The 20,183-nt window shown below is 42.8% G+C and overlaps 1 protein-coding gene across 1 annotated transcript in view; it reads right to left on the reverse strand.

The window, feature by feature from the left end:
• Positions 1–18,648, reverse strand: part of AMBRA1 (autophagy and beclin 1 regulator 1) — a 126,282-nt gene extending 107,634 nt beyond the window's left edge. Inside the window, exons 1-7 of the mRNA XM_053945599.1 lie at positions 18,563–18,648; positions 7,829–8,084; positions 7,516–7,574; positions 6,596–6,779; positions 5,756–5,928; positions 4,907–4,973; positions 2,816–4,275 (exon numbers count right to left, since the gene is read on the reverse strand). Of these exons, the coding sequence (XP_053801574.1) occupies positions 2,816–4,275; positions 4,907–4,973; positions 5,756–5,928; positions 6,596–6,779; positions 7,516–7,574; positions 7,829–7,963 (2,078 nt within the window). The 5' untranslated portion in view covers positions 7,964–8,084; positions 18,563–18,648. The remainder of the gene's footprint in view (positions 1–2,815; positions 4,276–4,906; positions 4,974–5,755; positions 5,929–6,595; positions 6,780–7,515; positions 7,575–7,828; positions 8,085–18,562) is intronic.
• Positions 18,649–20,183: the final 1,535 nt, after the last annotated feature.

The raw sequence follows: 20,183 nt of genomic DNA on the forward strand, positions 1-20,183 counted from the left end.
GGCAATGTTTTCCCAGAAAGCCACTTCTCAACTAGGAAGGCCATATCAGGGAAGGAATCTTGCCCATGGAGAGGGAATGAGAACATACACAGTTTCCAGACACAATTTTTCTTACGTTTTTCGGCTGACCTTAGAATATAGAGCTCAATTGCCCAATGAGGACATCTAATGGAGAGACAAAGAAGAACAGAATTATAAAACAGGTTATGAGCACATCTTGGATTCCAACACTAAGAATTAACCAGAGGCTGATAGGAACAAAATTACATTGATTGGAAGTGTGTATGCAGTTACCACTTGTACCCTCAGGTTTGAAGGCTTATCCTCCCCCTTGTATTTTGTCAGCACTTTCAGCATTACTTAGCTTATATCTCAGGACTCTCAGACTCCATCTTTGCATGCTTCTATAGCTCCAAAGGTTAATAGACATTTTGGACTCTTCTGTGCAGAAGTGGTTCCAGCACTTCCCACTGTGAAAGCATGCCCTAGGTCTGGGAGACATGAAGGCTTGCTACAAGATGCTCACTCTATGCAAAATTTAGGTAAGTGGGTGCTTGCTGACTTGTTAATAGATTCACAGAACATTCTGAGTTGGAAGAGAACCACAAAGATGATTAAGCCCAACTCTTAAGTAACAGCCTGTATGGGGATTGAACCCACAACCTCAGTGCTATTAGCACCATTCTCTAACACAACTGAGCTAATCTCATCTCCCATGTTCTATAAAGAAAAATATAAACAGCTAATTTGAGAATGGAAGAAAATTACACCTGCAGGATAGAGCTATCCTGCATACAGGGTTCCTTTTAAGGGAAAATATTTCATAAAGCCCCAAGCCCACCCGATGTGTTCAACAAGAAAGGAAATTGCCAGAAGCATTTAATACCAGACTGCCCACTGCTTCCAGCTTCTTGCTTCAGAACTCTACAGATAACCTTAACTTCAGTTAGAAGGGAAGCAGAAATCCCTGCTGTGCCTGTTCTTTAGAAAGGCCTGATAACAGAACCAGGAGATTGGGAAAACAAGAGTCTCTCTGCCAGAAAGGTTTCAATAAAGGTTTCATCTTACAGGAATTCCTCTGGAATCAAGCTCATGCATCAAACTACTCACTCCAAATCAGAACTCTCAGTGAAAAGCACCTGTTTACTCAGCTGATCAGGTAGGCAAGTAACCCTTCATAAACGCTACAGCCACTGGAGAAGACAGCAGGAACCACCATGAATGACAGGCAAAGTGACATAGAGATCTAGTCAGAGGACTCTCATTAGAGTCCTGCAGGCTGGGGTGGATCAATTATAAGCCTCAGGACATTTTTAAATTATAGTTACCACAGAAAATATCGTATCTACATATCCCACTATATCTCATTGTCCAAATATGTGCCAACTGCCCAATCAATAAGAAGGTTATTTGCCAAGTTATTTCTGACACTACAGTGACTCATCCCAGAAAACGAGACACAGTGGAGATGACATAAGTATGTACCACTGTTTAAAAAGAAAGATAACACAAGACTTACTCAAGTGCCATTTTAAAGCTAAATTTGTCAGTTCCTTCTTACTCTTATGCCCTTTAAGAGGGGACAAGAGGATACCTGACTTAAGAGTAGGTAAGTTCAGGGCCAAAAAGTAGCTCCCATGCAATCAGCTTGAGACTCTCATTATGGCAGGCTATTAAAAAAAAAAAAAAAACTGGGGCAAGGATTTAGAAACTGATGAATAATTTTATGACCACCACCACTTATTTTATGCAACTACAACAACAAGAAAAGCAGTCACTGTTCCAGCCTCAGTGTAATCAGCTTATCTGCAGGACAGAAGAAAGAATTCCCGTTCCTCAGCTACTCCTGTGTACAAAGCCTTCTTAGTTACATCTGCATCCAACCTGGAAATTTTGTTTTTATACAGCTCAAAGCATCTGTTTCAGAGAAACAGAAAGACTGAACCTTTCCTCTGGTGAGAGCACAAACCACTTGACAGAGAAGATGTGAAACCGAAACCCAGCACGGAAATCCCATCCAAAGTACCAGTGTAGCTGTATCATCCACACAAGCCAGTGAAGACACTCTGACAAAAAGGACACGTCTTCCCTGATGCAAGTTCAATTTAGCTTATCCACTTTCTTGTATCATACCTGAAGTAGAAGAAAAATATCCTTCCAAAAAAAAAGAATCACCTTCTTAAAAAGAAGACCGCAAAGCCTAAAATTTTCAGTGATCGGTATGTCCCCAACCAGCTCAGGTCAACAGGAGCCACTTTCAAAACTAACCTCTCTTATCAGTGGCAAACCAACTTCATATACCCAAACCACTGACACAGAGCTTTGACTTTTCCCCCACCTCTGGGCAACTCTGAGGAAATTATTGTTAACCCTTTTAACTTAACAACTTACTCATGCCCAGTTTTCCATGTCAGCCCTGGGCAGATTCCCCATGCATAGCATGTGATGATAGGGTGTGTGACAGGGAGCACAAGAGAAGCACATTAACATATCCTGAGTTTCCATGCTTCTGCAGGGTCTCGGAAATACCAGGAGCACAGTTCACCCCAGAGATCTGCTAAAAGAGGCCATCCTTTTGCCTGTCTGTACTACCACTGAGAGGTCCAGTCTCTGCCCTTACAATATTCAGAACCCACCTGCAGCATGACAATGGCATCTATAAATACATCAACACCAACATCTCTACTTTCATCTACATGAATAGCACACGGCCATATGAGAAAAGGTTTTTAACTCTGAAAATGTTGAAAAACCTCAGACTAGATGGGAAAGGTTTAAGGAAAAATAGAGGAGGAAGGGCAAGCATGTATCTTACCTCCTGAGTGAATCCTCCTCTGAGCTTTCCTCAGGCATTTCCTGGTTTAAGGCCTCCTGTGATACATTCCCAGGTCTGCTTGAAGCCGACTGGCTGTAAACTCTTTCCCAGTGCCCCGTCTCCTGGTTAAAGACCACTCCCACGGTCCTCTCCTCCTGCGGGGTGGAAGAGCTGCCCAGCTGCAGTCTGCTAGAGGCAGGAGCTCTGCCCTCGGTTCTCTCTGCAGGCTGCACCTGGCTGGTATTTGGAGGCACACCCTCAAATGTGCTTTGGACCTGCCCTGGTGTGTAGCTAGGCGTGCTTCTTTCCCAGCGCAGCGTGTCATTGTTAAAGGTCAGCAGGTTATGACAAGCACGACAGCGGTTCAGGTGACCCCGGGACAAACTGGAATTGTTTTCACTGCTTTGTGGAGTCTGCTGATGGGAGGGACCGGGTCGATCAGGCTCAATGTTGTTGTTGAGCATTTCTTGAGCCTGTTGCGACTGGCTGGGCTCCCCACCAATCCCCTGATCTAACTCCTGAAGCCGGTCATATTCCAGGAAGAATCGCCTCAAATCACACTGGAGCTCATTACGAATGCTGGCTGGATTGCTCGGGCCAGCACTACTACCACTGTTCACCTCAGCCCCTGGGGCCAGAAAGCCCCTCCCTTCTGTTGCAGAGGTATAGACTGATGCCTGGGAACCTCCCTCCTGCTGTCTGAGCACGGACAGCAAGCTCACAGAGGAGGCACTGGTCCTAGGGGGAGGCATGGCTTCCAGCTCGGACCGAGAGCTCATGTTCAGCACTGTCCTGGACCAGTCAGACCCACCCAAGCCTGAAGCCATCTCTCTCGCAGATTGTTGGTACCGGGACTGGTGGCCTGCCAAGGACCCGCTGAGGGACCGCCGTGTGGGGCCCAGGCTAAGGTTGCGCAGGGTGTTGCCAGCAGTGCTGCTCTGAACTGTGCTGAAAGCAGAGGGCCTGTTAAGTATCCCCTGCTCCTCCTGTGCTACGGATGCCTGCTCTGGGGGTTGATAAGGCTCTGTCTGCACAGAGGAGAAGGAAGTGCCAGTGGCCCCAGAAGACGTGGAGGGTGCGTTTTCCTGGTGTGGGAAGAGAGAAGAAGGAAGTCTTGTACTAGAGCATCGGCTGCAAAGGCACAACATCCCCAGGTGCTGGCAGCACTCTGCTGTGGGATAGCTGACTCGCTCCCGGAGCCTGTTATAGACAGATGCCCTTGTGTTCTCACTGGCTGGAGGCGGAGGTGGTGGTGGTGGAGGCGGTGGAGGGGATGGGGTAGCAGAGTCTTGAACACTGTTTTGCTCTCCCACCTGTATGCCAGAGGAGCGGGAGGACAACATATGCAGGAAGTTGTGGAGGAGGGGTGTGCGCCTCACAGGCTGAGACGGAAGGATAGCGCGCTGACGATAATGCGGCATCTCTGTGCTGTCCACGGAGATTTCCACTTCCTCATCGCTCTGCAGAAGAAAACAGGCAAAGTTCAGTCACCTCAAGGCAAAATCCTATACTTCGAAATAAACAGCAGAAAGTCAGCTACCAGCCAAGACAGATGAAAGGCCTTCTTAAAGGCCTTGACTTAGAGGAAACTAGTTGAGATGATTTCTAAGTTCATTTTATGGATCTAGACAACCTCTTTCTACAGCCCAGTGAGCTTTCACAATATGCTGTTCATACAAACAAAAGTATCAGTGTCTGAGGGTCAGAAGCTGAGGGGAAAATTGTTAATACCTCAAATAGCTTCAAATCCAAAAGAACATCACAACAGAAATGAAAGAACAGGACAACTGAGACCTCTGTCTCACCATTAGTGAGCGTGACAATGTGTTTGTTTTGCCCTCTCTGTCTCACCATTAGTGAGACAGAGAGGGCAAAACAAACACATTTTGGAAAGCACTTTATCAGCCATGCACATAACATAAGAACATGTTACATTGCTATTGTATCACCAATCGAGGTCAGAAAGAACTCCGCTTAAGAAGACTTCAGGTTTTCAGAAAAGCACAAGTCTGCTTAGAAGCAGACTAGGGCTAAAGTACATAGAGCACCTTTTAACTAGCCAGTCAATACAAGTCCTGACATTCCCCTTACCTGCTGGTTAGAAGGGTTAACGATTGCTGTGAGCAAGTAGTGTCCCAAGGGATCAAACCGTACCAGCCTAAAACAAAAGCAGTGCCAGAATATCAATCACCAGTTCACATTCCACATTGACACAGGAAGCTGAACACAGCAGGGAAGAAAACCCCACACGACATGTTTGCAATGAGAATATTACTACATTACCATCATATTTTTATGAAGGATGTCAAAGAGTTTATGCATTAAGAAGAAGAAAATGTACCTGTCTAGCTGAAGACTGCAGTTATTTTATAGTCCACAGCAAGACTACAGCAAAGTTAAAAGCTGGAAGTAAGTACTGCTGCATCATTTGAAACAGCCAGAAAATTTAAAGGAATACACATTCATATTACAAAATGGAATTGGTACAAAGGGAGAGATTAACATGCCTTGATGCCACATTGTTGTCTTATTTTAAATTGCTCAAAAGCAGGCATCAAGTTTCCAGCAATCCAGTTTCCTCTACAAGTGTGCCAAAGTAATAGCTCAGCATTTTGTTCCAGCAGTTCCTGCATTTTCTCATCCCTATCGCTGACAAGTTTAATTACTAAGCTTACAAATCAACATGAAGTAGATTCTGGACATTTAATGGACACATGCCCTATTACAAATATGAACAACCAAGTTGATCTATTACTTTCAATTGCTTTTTCTTTCTTCCCACAGAACTGGTTTTCTACCACTTGAGTCAAGGAGCTGCAAGCAACACTTCACTGCCTGAGTGCAGAGGGTGCAGCATCCCAGAGGAACCTTACATACAGTTTCTAAACCTGACCATTTTTCACACATAAGTATACTTTTCACCCAGAAGCAGGAGCTCACCTGACCCGCTCCATTTCACTGGCCGTTTTCACCACTGCAAAAGGTTCCCGACGACTCCAGTCCCAGAAATGTATCTCATTGGCAGTGGCAATCAGCAAGAGCTGAGCCGTAGGATGAAAAGCAAGTGATGCAATGGCATTGTTGCTATCTGTGAACCAGCTCTCACTTCCACCCTAGAGTGAGGAGTCAAGAACCACAAGCAGTTTATCACAACGTTTGCCATCATTAAGTTTCCATGTACTTGCCATGCCTCCCAGCCTGCCTAGAGCATTGCAAGTGAGGTGCTGTCTTGACAACAGCCGATCCCATACGAGGTCATGCACCAGCTCTAAAATGTAACACTACTTCCAACAATGACCACATATGTATTTTTGTAGGTAAGTGTGTCTCAAGCAACCTGTAAAAATGCTTCATAAAAAAAAAAAAAAAACAGACAAGCCCATGTGCTTTGTCTCTGTGCCATTTACCAAACTCGGTAGAGCAGCAGATTCTCTAATGAACAGTTCAGATATGCTCAGTGGAATAACAAACAGCATGTCTCTCACAAAGGCTAAACAGGCACCTTGCACAGTGTTCTCCAGCATTACCTCTACCACTGCAATCAATGAAACAGGTGCTGCTAAGAAGCATGACCTACCTGGCAGGACTGAATGAAGAATCTGTCACCTCCTCTCTAGAGAGAAGAGGATGGCTACGGTCTGTTCTATGCTTTTACACACAGGTCCCAGAAAAACTTCCAAACAGCTCTCTTACCAGGTAACATGTGGAAAAACAAACTCAGCCAAAAAAAGTCACCACCCATCAAATATCAAAGGAGCATATATTTCAGGAAAGACTTACATGTAAATCCCAAATTCTAACCTCCCCATCTAGGCATCCTGAAGCAATGAGGCCTGGGATGGTGGGATGGAAGGTGACACACCAGGGAGTGCGGCGATGTCCAACCAAGGAATGAACACACTTGCCCGTTTTCACCTCTGTGATGTAGATGTTGTGGTTCACATGTGTGGAAGCCATTAGGGTCCTGGGAATGCAGAAGGTATGACACACATTAGCATGAGAAGAATACAGCAAAATTAGACCATGGTTAGCTTCATCTCAACAGGGTCTGTTCATACTTAGCCCAGCAGCTCTCCCACACAGAGCTCAAAGGGTAAGAGGCTACTGTTGCACCAGTATCAAAAGCTTTCTGTAGACAGATTTCAGGATCCCTGCAAACATGAGCTCATCTGAATCTGCAAGCACAAACTTGACCTTGAACGTCAGAGTGAACATGCAGCTCAGAAGGCACTCCTGACTGACAGTCTGGGGCAAATAAATATTCCCAACTCTCCACACCATCTCAACCACTATCAAATCAAGTGATACTATCAGAGATCCCACCTCCATTTCTGCTTCCAATACACACATCATTCTGCTCTGTTCTTTATTCCTAGATATCCCAGTGAATGTGTCATATCATTTGGGCATGTTGTATTAAAACACCCTTTACTCCCTTTAGTTTCTTATGAAATCCCATGGTGTCTGCAGAGATCCTTTTTCCTTAGAACTTTGTATCACCTGGGTACCTCAGAAATTAAACACCAACTATGCTTGAAGCTGTGAGATTAGGAAGGTGCACACATTCCATCCATGCATGTCAGGAACCAGAAGTTTCACTCGGCTGTTCAGGACTGGACAACTCAATGGGCACAAGCCTCCATCACTTTTGTAAGTGTAGGGAGACTGCTGAAACAGGGAACGAACTAGGAGTTAATTACCTGTCTGGACTAAACGCCAGCAAGAAGGTGGAGCGTGGACTGTCTGGTAACTCAACTTTCTGAAAAAGCCAACAAAGCAGGAAGTGTTGCAAGAGTCATATGATCATACTTTAACTGTAAGCCACACAGACAACAAGGGGAACCCGCTGCAGGAACATATCTAGTATCACATCACTGCAGGAACTGAACAGAGCCAGAGAACATATCAAGTGTAACACATCAAAGGTATAATCACAAGACAATTTATTTCAAATCCCTGCCTCCCTTCCCCCATTCCAAGATCAAGCTATGCAGCTCTATCCCACAACCTTACCTTGCCCTCCCATTTCATCCATCGAGTTTTATCCTCCACCAGCTCCTGCAGAAGCCGCTGAGCACCCAAGGCTTGGGTGCCCCGTTCCCTACCCCAAAGGATGCGGACAGCATTCTTCTCTGGGACAACCTTCATGGCTCTCAGTTGCCAACACCACGCCTGCGACTGAGAGGAGACACCAGGAGGTTCCAGATGACAACCACCACCAAACTACGAATAAGCTATCCACATTTCAGTTGTTTGTCTTCATGGAAACCTAAAAAGGTAAGAGACTGATAAGGAAGGCAGCTTTTACCTTGACTACCCAAAGTAAAAGCTTTAAATCCCAAAAATACTAGATTTGAGAGACAAATCTTTCTTCTTACACAGCCTTTGCTACCTTCTTCCATTATCAAGGCCCCATCTTGACATTTCTGCAGCCAAAAATTGCTCTGAAAGCATCCAGTTCTTTCCTTGTACACGTGCCCTAGGCACATTAGACATACGGAGAATTAAAAATTGGCCTTCAAATTCTTTTCCTTCCCTTCATCTCTTGCCATATATAATAAAGGAAAAAAGATTTATGAAGATACAGTCTTTACACCTTGAAGACTTAGGTCCTATCTGGGAAGGGTGTCTGAAAACCAGAGGAACAGTATTACCAAATTGACAGTATGACAGAGGAACCTCCCAGGAACTAGTAAAATTTCAGTAACAGGCCAAACTGTAAAGGTCAGACAATTGACAGACCTCAAGTCCAAATTATTTCCAACTCCATCAACAGATTACAAAATATGAAAACAATGATGTATGGGACAACTTCACCAAGACTATTCCAATGTCTGCACAATACCTTTCAATCTGCTTTGCTCTTAGAACAACAGTTCACCCAAGTAATGCACACTGGCAAAAAATAATGCTTTTTGAGCTGCAAAGGAAAGCTTTAATACCCACTGTCTATTAAAAAAAAAGCTAAATAAATATAATAAATAAATAATATAATTACTCTAATAGCAACCAAGTCACACAGCTTTTCAGTGATGTCATACAATGGAGTTTGCCACAAAAAGCTCTCTAGAAAAGTTTCTTAGAACAGATAAATCAAGAAACTCTGCTGCAATGCTATTACCTTCTGATCCCAGCAGTGTGCATACTACTCTCCCATCTCTTGATAACATGAAGATCTAAAGACAAACCTGACTGAGTTCATGTTACACTGAACAAAACCATCAATATTCAATAGAGAAGGAAATAGCAATTTAAAAAGAAAAAAAACACATAAAGAAGAAAAAAGGTTTATGTGCACAAGAGACAAATTGTTAAATGACAGAACTCAGAATGGTCAGTAGCAGTATTTTCTTTCCTCCCACTCTCCCTAAAAAATCTCTCCTGAACAGATCATTTAAGACAGCTGCAGCTTATAGAGAGGAGCTGTCTAAAGAGATAAGCCAGGAAAATGAGTTCCAAAAAAGCACACCAGTTTTTATTTGTAGATGTAAAATAAATAGTACTGAAGTAATTAACAAGTAAAGACATCCATCTTCCTAGAAAGGAAATTCTCCACAGTGAATTTCGAGCTAGCTGGAAATTCCCTGTTGCTTAATGTGAACAGCATGGGCATCATGTATTTCAGAGAAGCTGAACTCCATGGTACACAATAAGCCTTCTTTTGAGATTCTGTGAAAGTTAGCCAAACATTAGGTAGGAATTATTCCACAAAATCAAAGCCTTACTGGAAAGCAACATAAAAACCAAAGATATACTGCATGAGAATTCTTAAAAATAACTGTACAGCTTAAAAAAGCCCAGATCCAAAAAAGCTAGAAGGACAACTGGAATAGATACATCCAAAAGCATAATGTAAGACAGGAATCCCTAAACTAAAAATCTTCTTTAGCTAAATGCTGATAAATCCTGATCCGGATTCTGCAAACAGCCCCAGGCACCCATGTTCAGAAATTACAAGATTCAGACCGTAAGCAGAATGGAGGAGAGGGACAACTCAGAACCATACAGGCAACAAAAAATCTACTTTACAGGAGGAAACTGTACATCTTGTTTAACCCTTAATCTGGTAAAATTAAGAAAACAGTAGCTGAATATTCTATATGCATGTATTCAAGGAATTTGGACTACAACAACCCAAGAATAAATACATAAACAGGACACCAATGGAAGACAGGTGCTGCAGCTGGAATAAGCTGGAAGTTCAAAAAGATTTAAACTTTGGAGCAGCCTTTCAATAGCTGTGAAGGACAAACCACATAAATAACTTGAGATCATGGTAATTTACAAGCAGGATAACAATCACTCATAAGAAAGAACAAGCTGTGACAACCTAGCAACATTTCAGTCCTATCAGAACCAATGTTCCCTAAAGTACAATAGCAACATGGAAAACAAGAGGTTTAACAAATGGCTTTAAGTTTATTCATGCCATGGACAAGTTTACATATTGTAAAATAAATGGGGAGATAACTCCTACAACTGCAATCAGTGAAGTTCTAGTTTCAATGACCAAGTCATCTCCACTATATAAAACCAAGTGCATACCTTAAGACAGCTTATCTAAATCTCTGCATGTGTGTCCTAATTTATTCAACTAATCTGCCTATAACAAACACTTCATATGTGAGCCTGAGCATTTAACTTCATGATTTTCCCTCAGGGACTGTACCTCATTTTTCCAGCTTCTTCTGACTCATGTCTTTATCCCATTTTAAAAGTAAACTAAGGAAACACCCAGGGCTCTAATGCCTTCACAGTACCCTGCTAACCTGCTCAACATTTTTAAAAACTGGGATCCCTTCAGAAAACACTGAATGTATCCTTCTTGAGTGATGCTGAGATTCCAGTATCCCTTTGGGGGCCAAACTTCATCCTTTTTCTGAATTAGCCTGAACACAGTAACTGCTTCTCTACCTGGTTACACATTCAGCAACACTTCAGACAGGCAAAGAAACTCAGAGCCTTCAAATGAAGAAACAGATGTAGTGTAGCATTGGCAATGAAGTGAACACTGGCATTATCTTTGATCATTTTAGCAGGAAGTCTTCAACCTTTCTATTGGATTATGTGTTCAGCTTCAGTTTGTTTTGGTGTGGGGTTTTTGGGTTTTTGTTTGGTTTTTTTTTCCCTTTAGTTTTTTTGTTTGTGTAGAATTTTTTGTGAGGGTGTTAAAGGATTGAATTTTTTTCTCTAACCTAGTAAAGATACCCACCAACTCCAAACATTTTGCTCAAATATAAGCTGAATAATGACAGCATGCTATTAAATACCATTAGCAGATAAAGCATTGAAGTACCAACTGTATTTACAGCTACTCATTAGCCATCTGACCAACAAAGTTTGGTAAATTAAATTAAATTAAATTAAATGCAGGGGGTTTCAAAATACTTCTTGCAACTCAGCATAAATAAAACCTGCAGCTCACTGGATTAAATCTGTGCAGGTGAGTGGTGGACTGATTCAGTAGCAGTGTCTATTACAAATACCCACAACTATCAAAACTGATGAACAGCTGACCACCTAAAGAGGGATTGGGATTGTTCTGTTTTCTTCTTGTTGTTGAGTTTATTTTGTTTTGTTTACTTGTTTTTGGGGGGAGGGAGGGAGATTTGGATGGTTGGCTTAATCAGGATGACCAAAAGCATCCAACTGCAATATTAGCTGATGTCCCAAATGTGATGCAGATGACCACAAAAAAATCTGAAAATGGAGAGTCAAGAAATTTTTCTATAATCGACAGCTTTCTTTCCTTAAGGGTTTTCTCCCTTCAGGGCATTTCAGGACAACATGCTGGGCTGTTCACAGTTTTGGAAAGGGCATTACACAGCCCAAACCCAAGCCTTTTACTTGCTCTGTACCAGCCATCCTTGAAGAAACCTGAAGAATTCCCAGCATTAGAGTAATGTAGGTTTACTTGTAATTGTCGCTTTTACAGATGTTGAACCTCTAAAAAATAGGTCAAGATATTTTATGCATTATGCAATGGCTCACCATTCCAGTTCAAAACTTCAGCACTTTACAGAGATGATGGCCCCATCTCCTAATGTGCCCCTTCCCCATCTTTGTTGCTATTAATTTTGTGGAGATTGTGGTACCACCATGCTGGAAGCACAGCTGGCTTTGATACAAAGACGAATATTGCAATACTACCTTCATGTTGTTCTACTCTTCATGGGGGAAAAACATTATTTCATGTGGCCTTCAGCTCCCAGACTAATCTATTACCACTGCAAAGAACTTTGTGGTTGTTTGTAACCAACACTAAAAGCCTTTCCTAATGCATGTGCCCAGAATCAGTGTAAACAGCTCCATCAGTGTTTAAAAAGGAAAAAAAAAAAAAACTGCAATCAGTAAATTATATTTACAATGGGAGATCTATCCAGAAGATACAAATGTCCAAATAATTTCAGACAATTTTGCTGCCCAAAGAGACCTCATGTGATTGATGAAGAAAGAGGCAATACGAAGTGAAATATTAAAGCTACCACTGACGTTGCAATCTGGGTTCAACAGAGAGAATGCATTTATAAGACTCCCTTTAAGAACCAGAGGGAAAAAAGCACATGCCAGTAGTTTTGGTCTCCAAGTCCCTTTGTCAGTTTTAAGACTTCCATAATGTATTGAGTGTAAAACAGCCATGATCCACACATAGCTGATGGACCAAGGCTGTATACTTTGTATTAAAAGAATATGCATGGGGAAAAAAAGGACTTAAAACACAACAAAAGCAAAACTGTGGTGAACAATAAGGCATGTCACTGTCCTGCAAAACCCCAAGCAAACTTGTCTCTAGAAAAGAAGAAGAAACAGATTATTACATTCAAGTCCCCCATCTCTGGCCAGGCGCCTACCTATCTTGCAAGCCAGAGTTACTTCTGTTTTCAAAAACGTCTGTTCTGAAGAAGCATGTCCAGCCCTAACAATGCCATTGCAGTTACTCCAAATTAAAGTGCAGCATCTCAGGCTTTAACACTAGCAACACATTAAAAATTCCAAGAGAACTGTTTATTGCATTTAACAAATGTTAGTAATTTAAGATTCATTTAATGAATATTAGCAATAATTTAGCATTCCCCCTATTGCACGTGTGGGTGGGTTCTCCAAAAGCAATCAGATCATCAAACAGGCATGAAAACAGTATATGCAGCACTACAGCCCAAATGCTCTGTCTTTGCTGACAGTGACCCTAATGAAGGCTGCAGTCAAAAGACAGGCTATTTCCTCTAAGGATTTTCTACAAGTCGGTTTCCCTTGTATCTTACACAGCTTAGTTTTGAAGCAAACTGCCTTCCAAGATCCCTTGTGCTTTTCAGAAGCTCAAAAGAGCAAAAAGTGCCCACTGAAAACAACCAAATATCTTGCCAAGGACTATGAACTACACAGCCCCTCCTTTTGCAGGCACTTCATTGATAAAACAATAAAATCTGGTTCTGACACCCAGACAGGAGATCTCCAAGAACAAATCAGATGCCTAGAACATAATTTGGAATGTATACAAGCAATCACACAGCTCCAGGGACTTTCTAGTTCCATTCCTTGTTTATAATCTGTGTTTCCTTCCCTTCTACAATATGGAGATTTTGAAGCCATCATTTTCCTAAATTGCATCAAACAATATCATGTAAGAAGCCCAAGAAACACTACACAGGATAGAAGACCTGACTTATACTTGCAGTTTTATTGAAAATACTGATTCAATCCATATCAAATGTCATGTTGTTCCCACTAACCCTTTTTGTGTCTCTACCTGAAAACCTGAGCAAAATTTTAAAAAATGTTTATGTAAAACCAAAACTAAAAAGCTGTTTTGCCCTCTTTGCACTGCATCAACTCAGCTTAACAAACAGGACAACTCAAGAAGTCCTAGTTTGGTAAGTCCTAGTTTGCCAGTAGCATTGGCATTTGAACAATGCTGTAACAACAACAAAATCAGTAAAAAACAGGTGACATGACTCATATCCCAAATAGTAGCATGGGTCAAAACATAAGAATTGGAAGAACAGGACTATGTTCATTCTTAAATGACAGGGCCATATGAATTTCTGGCAATATACCTGATTAGCAATATATGTCTAAATTTACTTCAACATTTGATTTGTCTTCCCTTAACTCCATTTGTGGTAGTTCCAGATGAACCCTGAGACTGTTTATAGATGTATTAACTCTTCTTGGGTTAAAAACAAACAAACAAAACAAACAAAAACCCCAACCCCAAACACCAGAAAACATTTTACATAGGGCAGACTTCAAGATACCTTGCAGTAATATCAAAATGAACAAAAATTTAAAATAAAGTTACATTGGACTAGAATCTTTAAACAAGGCTAACCCACAAACAAAAACAGTCTACGGATGGGTAACAACTATCTTAAGCATGATTAACCAAAACAATAAAAAAAGCTAAACTCTAACCCATTATTTTGTTCTGTTTCAACTTGTGTGCTTGATTATGCTTAAGAAAAAAAAAGCTGCTGAATTTAAGAATTTAATTAGACCAAGAGTCAGTCTATAGTAAGTGCCCCTAACACAGAGAATAAAAAACCACTTAGGAGAAATGAAAGAAAATTTATGATGTAACTATCCAAGAGAACCCAAAACTAATACCATGAAGGCACTTCCATTATATGGTCCTGGTTTTACTCTTCCAAGTTTTTAAATACTCCCCAAAGTATTATAGTGTAAGCTGAAGTTTTGCCTAGATTAAAGCCAGATAGAGATGGAAAGTAATTCTAAAGCACATTTTCTGTAGATGCAGTAGACACACTGCTCTAAATTGCACTCACTGCAATAAGTGTTGACACATAAAACAGGATTCCTAAAGAAAAATAACTTGTCATAGTGCTTCATGATTGAAAAATTCAATGCTGTGTTTTAAACTGTGATTGCGAACAGCTCAGGAAATCCAATTACACTACTAAGATGTCAATTGTACTTTGTCATTTCAAGATCCTGTATGACTGCAATAAGTAACTAATTGCCATTAGAATCTTAATTTGTCTTCCCAGTCTGGATTAAATGAGCTACATACACATAAAAATAACTTTTCCGACAAAAGAAGTACATTAAAATTCTGGCTATTTACAGCAAAATGATGAAGACATGGAAGAGAAACTTGCAGATATGAACTCCTAAAGGTCAGGAAATGAATGGTAAATATAAAAAGGGAAGTAATAATAATAAAAAATCTAAGTGATCACCCATGTCTGGAGTCTGACAGTTTCATTTATCAATGAGAATATGGAGCACTTTCATAACTATTATTACAACTTCCACATAAACTTAATGAATTCTTGAGAAGAGAGATATTAGTTTAAATTCAGAAGATAGGAAGAGAATATAATTTCACAAAGCTGTAAGGTAAGTCAAACAGCAGAACTGAGATCTGGAAGATTAAGAGTTGGTTTCCACAATTCCATACTCAAACCATAGCATCTTTCGTTAAGTACTATATACAGCAGGAAATGAGGGACAGAGAGAAGAGAAAGCCAGAGCAATACAGAATTCAGATTAACCCCCTAAAAATTATTCTTATTTAGACAGAAAGGCAAAGGAATTCTCAATTCAAAATCCCATTATTTACATTAATAGTCACATCAAGATTCTTCAAGGTCATCAAGTTCTTCAAGGGCCACAGCCAAGTGCCCCCAAGTGACATCACACACTGCACAGTAATGTGGGAGTGCCAACACTACAGAAGCAGCATCACATACCCCCAAGGTGAAGACAAAGTGTTTTATGCATTCAAGGCTGCACTTAAGGAACATGCACCTTATCCAAGTAATAAAGAAAAAGCAACTGGAAGCAAGAACATGTTTTAGAAAATACAGGTCATATAATTTCTTGCTCACATGGAAATACAGTAACAAGACAAAAAGAAAAATGATCCACACAGAAGCTGAAGTCTTCACACAAAGATGTATCAGAATTATAGAAGAAGTGGGAGACAATGAAGATTTAGACTTGGAACAAAGAAACACAGCAAATTCTTGACACCATTGCCCTTCTTGGCCTTAGACTGAGTCTGTGGGAGGAATATAAAGGGAGGGGGAAAAGTGTCCAAAACATGAGTCAGAGACTCCTCTCAGCAATTCTGCACTGCTCAAGGTGAAGAATTAGTAATACGTAACAGGAAGAAGGAAGCAGGAATCACTCTGCAAGGACAACCCAAAACACCTCACTGAGAACATGTGAAGTGGAGCTGAGCGAGCACATGGATTAAGATGATGCTCTCCATGTTTAAGCCTGACACCTCATCATCCCCTTCAACAAACAGTTTACAAAAACTGGAGACAACAAACAGCTACTAGACAACAATCCCAATCAGAATTCCTAGCAACCAACTGAGATGCAGACAAGTACTGCTTCCTCTTGTAGAGGAAAGAGGTCTCCTCTAGTTTCAAGCAACCCAACCAATGGGTCTTTCATTAGGCAACTACTATATCCTGCAATAACCTTCCACTAAAATATTTCTAATATTAATCCTCTTCCACTGCATATCACATTGTCATTCACATTTGTAAAACAAAATTCTTCTGTCCTTCCCTTACTAATATTTTGTTTCTATCACCCTCCTTCCTAGGATAGCACAGGGCTACTAACACAAAACACACAAGGTAACTATTATCATGCACTATGCCCTTTATCAGGCCCCCAGAAACTCAGCAGGGGAAAAAAAGTACCTTAGTGCTGCTTGCATTAGTAGTAAATATTCCCATCAACAATAACTCTGCAAGACCCATGAGTTCAGTCAGTTTGCTAATCATGGCATAAAAGAATAGTACTAGAGTTTCTTTCCAGAAGTTTCTTAAAAAAATATTTATTCAAATGCCAAACTTCTGGCAGAGGGATACCAGCAGACTGGATCATTGCTTGCCTTCTTTAGAACTGGTTGTTACAGCTGCATAAAAGTTAAAAGTGCTGCTCGGAAAATGGAAAAGTAGGAAACAACCCAACAAGAATCTAGAGGGTCAGTTATGACTCAGAAAAGGGCAAAAGAAAGAAAATTGAGAAGAAGCTGTCAGCAAAGTAAACATTCGGCAGAAACTCCCAGCAGCTCAATCTGAAAAGACATGTCCAGACATTTGGATCCAAATACATTCCTCATTCTAAGCATCAGGCAAAATATAAATGCTAGTGGACAGCCCTGCTCTTTAAGAGACACACTGCCACAAAAAAACACACTTGTTTGTGACCATCAAAATTGAAATGAACTAATTTTTTAAAATAAAATTACCCAGAGAGGCAGCAGTTGTGAACTCCAGAACTGGCACACAAGCTACACTGAAGAGTTATGAACGTTAGGAAATGCATTTTACAACAGTCCTTCAGAACACAAGAAAGGGTTTTAAACTTAGCAGAGATTTCAGGTCCTGTTGCCTGCATCACCCATAAGGCATTCAAATCTGCATGGGTTTAACCTCATACCACATTCTGAAAACTGACCCAACAACAAACTTAAGAGACCAGTAATGGACTGGCAATAAGTGCACATTACCAGCAGGTCATTCTTAGGTCCCTTTTTAACATTCCCATCAGTAATTTGAAAGAGGATGGGAGTGGCAAAGGCAAAGAAGCCAGATGACATTTGCAGAGGACACCAAGCTGGGTGGAGCAGTAAACAAGGACAAATATAGAAAAACACACTGGGTTTTTAAATAAAGACTAACGAACACTTCATACAGAGGAGAACTGAACTTCATTCAGAGCAGCACTGAGCGCTGACCATATTTACAGACTTCATATAATCTATCTTCTTGAAGACGGGCCTGCATCTAGATAACAATTCTTGAATCCATCTATCACCACGAAACAATACTTGAAATGTGTAGTGAGAAAAGCTACTCGTAACCACCTACAGGATCTCTTGAAGATGAAATGCTGATTTAGTACAGGAAAAATTGCTTTCCAAAGGCAGCTGAATGCATGGTATTGACAGGATCACAAGTAATCCAAAAAACACTACACGAACACTACAGAAATTTATGTGTTGGCAGGAAAAATATGGTAGATGGCAACAAAAACATTCCCATAGCTGGTGAATTAGCTGGGTTCGTTTCCTCACAGGACAAGACGTAACTGGAGGCACACCTGAATGCATTTTATGCCAAACACTACTTTCACAAGCAAGTGTTCTGCAACACACGAAGAAAAACAGGGGAGATAGAGCAGACAACGCTTGCTGCACATTTTATCCGGGTAAGGCCGGAAAACACCACCAACAATAAAAAAACATCTCGAAGCAACAGCCCCAGAACGCAACCGGACCGAACCCGGACCACGGGCCCCGGACGGTGCCGTGGGGGCAGCAAGAGGGGCGACGGACGGCGAAGCACCAAGCACCCAAGCTGGGACAGAAAATCCGGCTTGAGACACGCTCAAGAGGGCGGCAGCGTGGCACGGGCTCCTCGCCGGGACTGGGGACGTTCTCCCCGGGGCTCCCGTCCCCGCCAGCCGGCGGGAGGCAGCGCCGCGGGTTTCCCCCTCCCGCGGCGGCGCCCGGCCCGGGGCAGCGCGCCGGCCTGCCCGCTCCCCCCACCGTAAGGCCGCGGTCCCGGAACTCCAGTACAGAGGCCCCGGCAGCGACTCCCGACTCCCGACTCCCTCCCGACCGCGCTCCACCCGCCGCGGCCTCACACGGGTCGGTACCGCCGCCTTCCGGGGCGCCGCCGCGGGGTCGGCCGCGCCCGGCCGGGAGCTGCGGCGCGGCCTCGGCGCGGGGCCGGCGGCGCGCGTAGGCCCGGAGCGTACCTGCAGCGGCAGGGCCGGAGCGGGGCCGGGCCGGGCCGGGCGGGCGGAGCGGCCCCGGGGTCGGTCGTCGCCGCCGCCGCGCCGAGCTCCGGCCAGGCGGGCCAGCCGAGCGCCGAGCGGGGCCCAACGGCGGCGGCGCCGAGCGCGGGACCAAGGCCCGAGCAGCCGAGGCTAGAACGCCGCCAGGCAGCGCCAGCCGAGCGACGAGGTCTTCCACCGCCACCCGGGGGTGACGGAGGGCAGGCGAGAGCAGTCGAGCCCCGAGAACCGCGGGCCAGCGCCCCGGCCCAGAATTAAAATCTGCATAATTAAGCTTAGAGAGGTGTGGGATACTGGAAAAGTGCTCTTAACAGAATGAATGTAAGCCAACACGTACAATAGACTGTATAAAGCAGATTGGAAGTTACTATTCTAGACTTCCAAGGTAAAGGTTGTCCAGACTTAAGAGGAGAAATGGGTGTTAATGTCTTCACAAACGCCCAGGTCTGAAAGAACCGGCCCGGTGCTGGAGCAGTGGCCGTGGAGGGCTCCAGTTTGCCGCAGAACCCGAACAGTTCGAGCTCCTGAACTTTAGGGGAATATGTAGCAGGCGGATCGAGAAGGCTGTACCTTCCCAATACCTCAGCCAGTGGGGAAAGGAAGAGGGCAACGCACAGTCGGGAGTTTGGGATAAAAGGAGGCTGCGTTCTCCAAAATCTTGAGACCCCGCGGGGGGATGGCCCAGGGAACTCCCTCCTTTTATTCAAATAAAGTAGATAAAGTTGCAGGACTCCTCTATCTCCTTCATGGACACTGGCTTTTCACAGCGTGATTTTCTAAGCCAAATCACAAATCTCAAAGCAATTTGCAGAAAATATTTTTTTTCGAATTTTTTTTCAGCCTGGAAAAGAGAAGGCTTCTACATGACCTAACTGCTGCCTTCTGGTACTTGAAGGGAACTTAGAGGAAAGATGGGGCAAGACTATTTACAAGAACATGTAGTGACAGGACAAAGGGGAAGGGCTTTAAATTGAAAGAAAGTAGGTTTAGATTAGACAGTAGAGAAAATTCTTTACTGTGAGGGTGGTGAGGCACAGGAACAGGTTGTCCAGAGAAGCTGTGAATTCCCCATCCCAGAAGTGTTCAAGGCCAGGTTGGATGGGCAGAGTTCTGAGCCAGCTAGCCCCATGAGGGAAAAGAAAAAAAGTCTGGGTGAATGGTTTTGAAGGAAGATGCTTAGGAGTATGTGGTGGAAACTGCTCCCTACATTTCCTGAGTGAAGAGAAGGGTACTGACATCTGACTCAGGTAAGAATAGTGTTCAGTGGATTCCTTTTGTCTGGTGTGGCTTGATACAGTTTTTGACCAAACTGATAAGCAGTGAGATCAGTTTTGAAATTAAACTCTACCACAGGTGACAGTGTCTGAAAGAAGACAAAACTGAGCAGCAAATGTGTTCCAGGAAGCACCTTCACTCTGAGTTTGCTCTGGCCTCAGCACACGCAGGGAAGAGCTATTCATAGCGTAAATTGAGAAACTCCAGCTTGTCATTAAGTGACAATGTTTGTACCTACACATGTCCAAGTCTCACTTGACCTTACCACCCCCACACAGCTCATTCAGTGTCTGCTGGTGTTTTGGTC

The sequence above is a fragment of the Vidua chalybeata genome, chromosome 6 (genome assembly GCF_026979565.1).
Source record: "Vidua chalybeata isolate OUT-0048 chromosome 6, bVidCha1 merged haplotype, whole genome shotgun sequence".
NCBI lineage: Eukaryota > Metazoa > Chordata > Aves > Passeriformes > Viduidae > Vidua > Vidua chalybeata.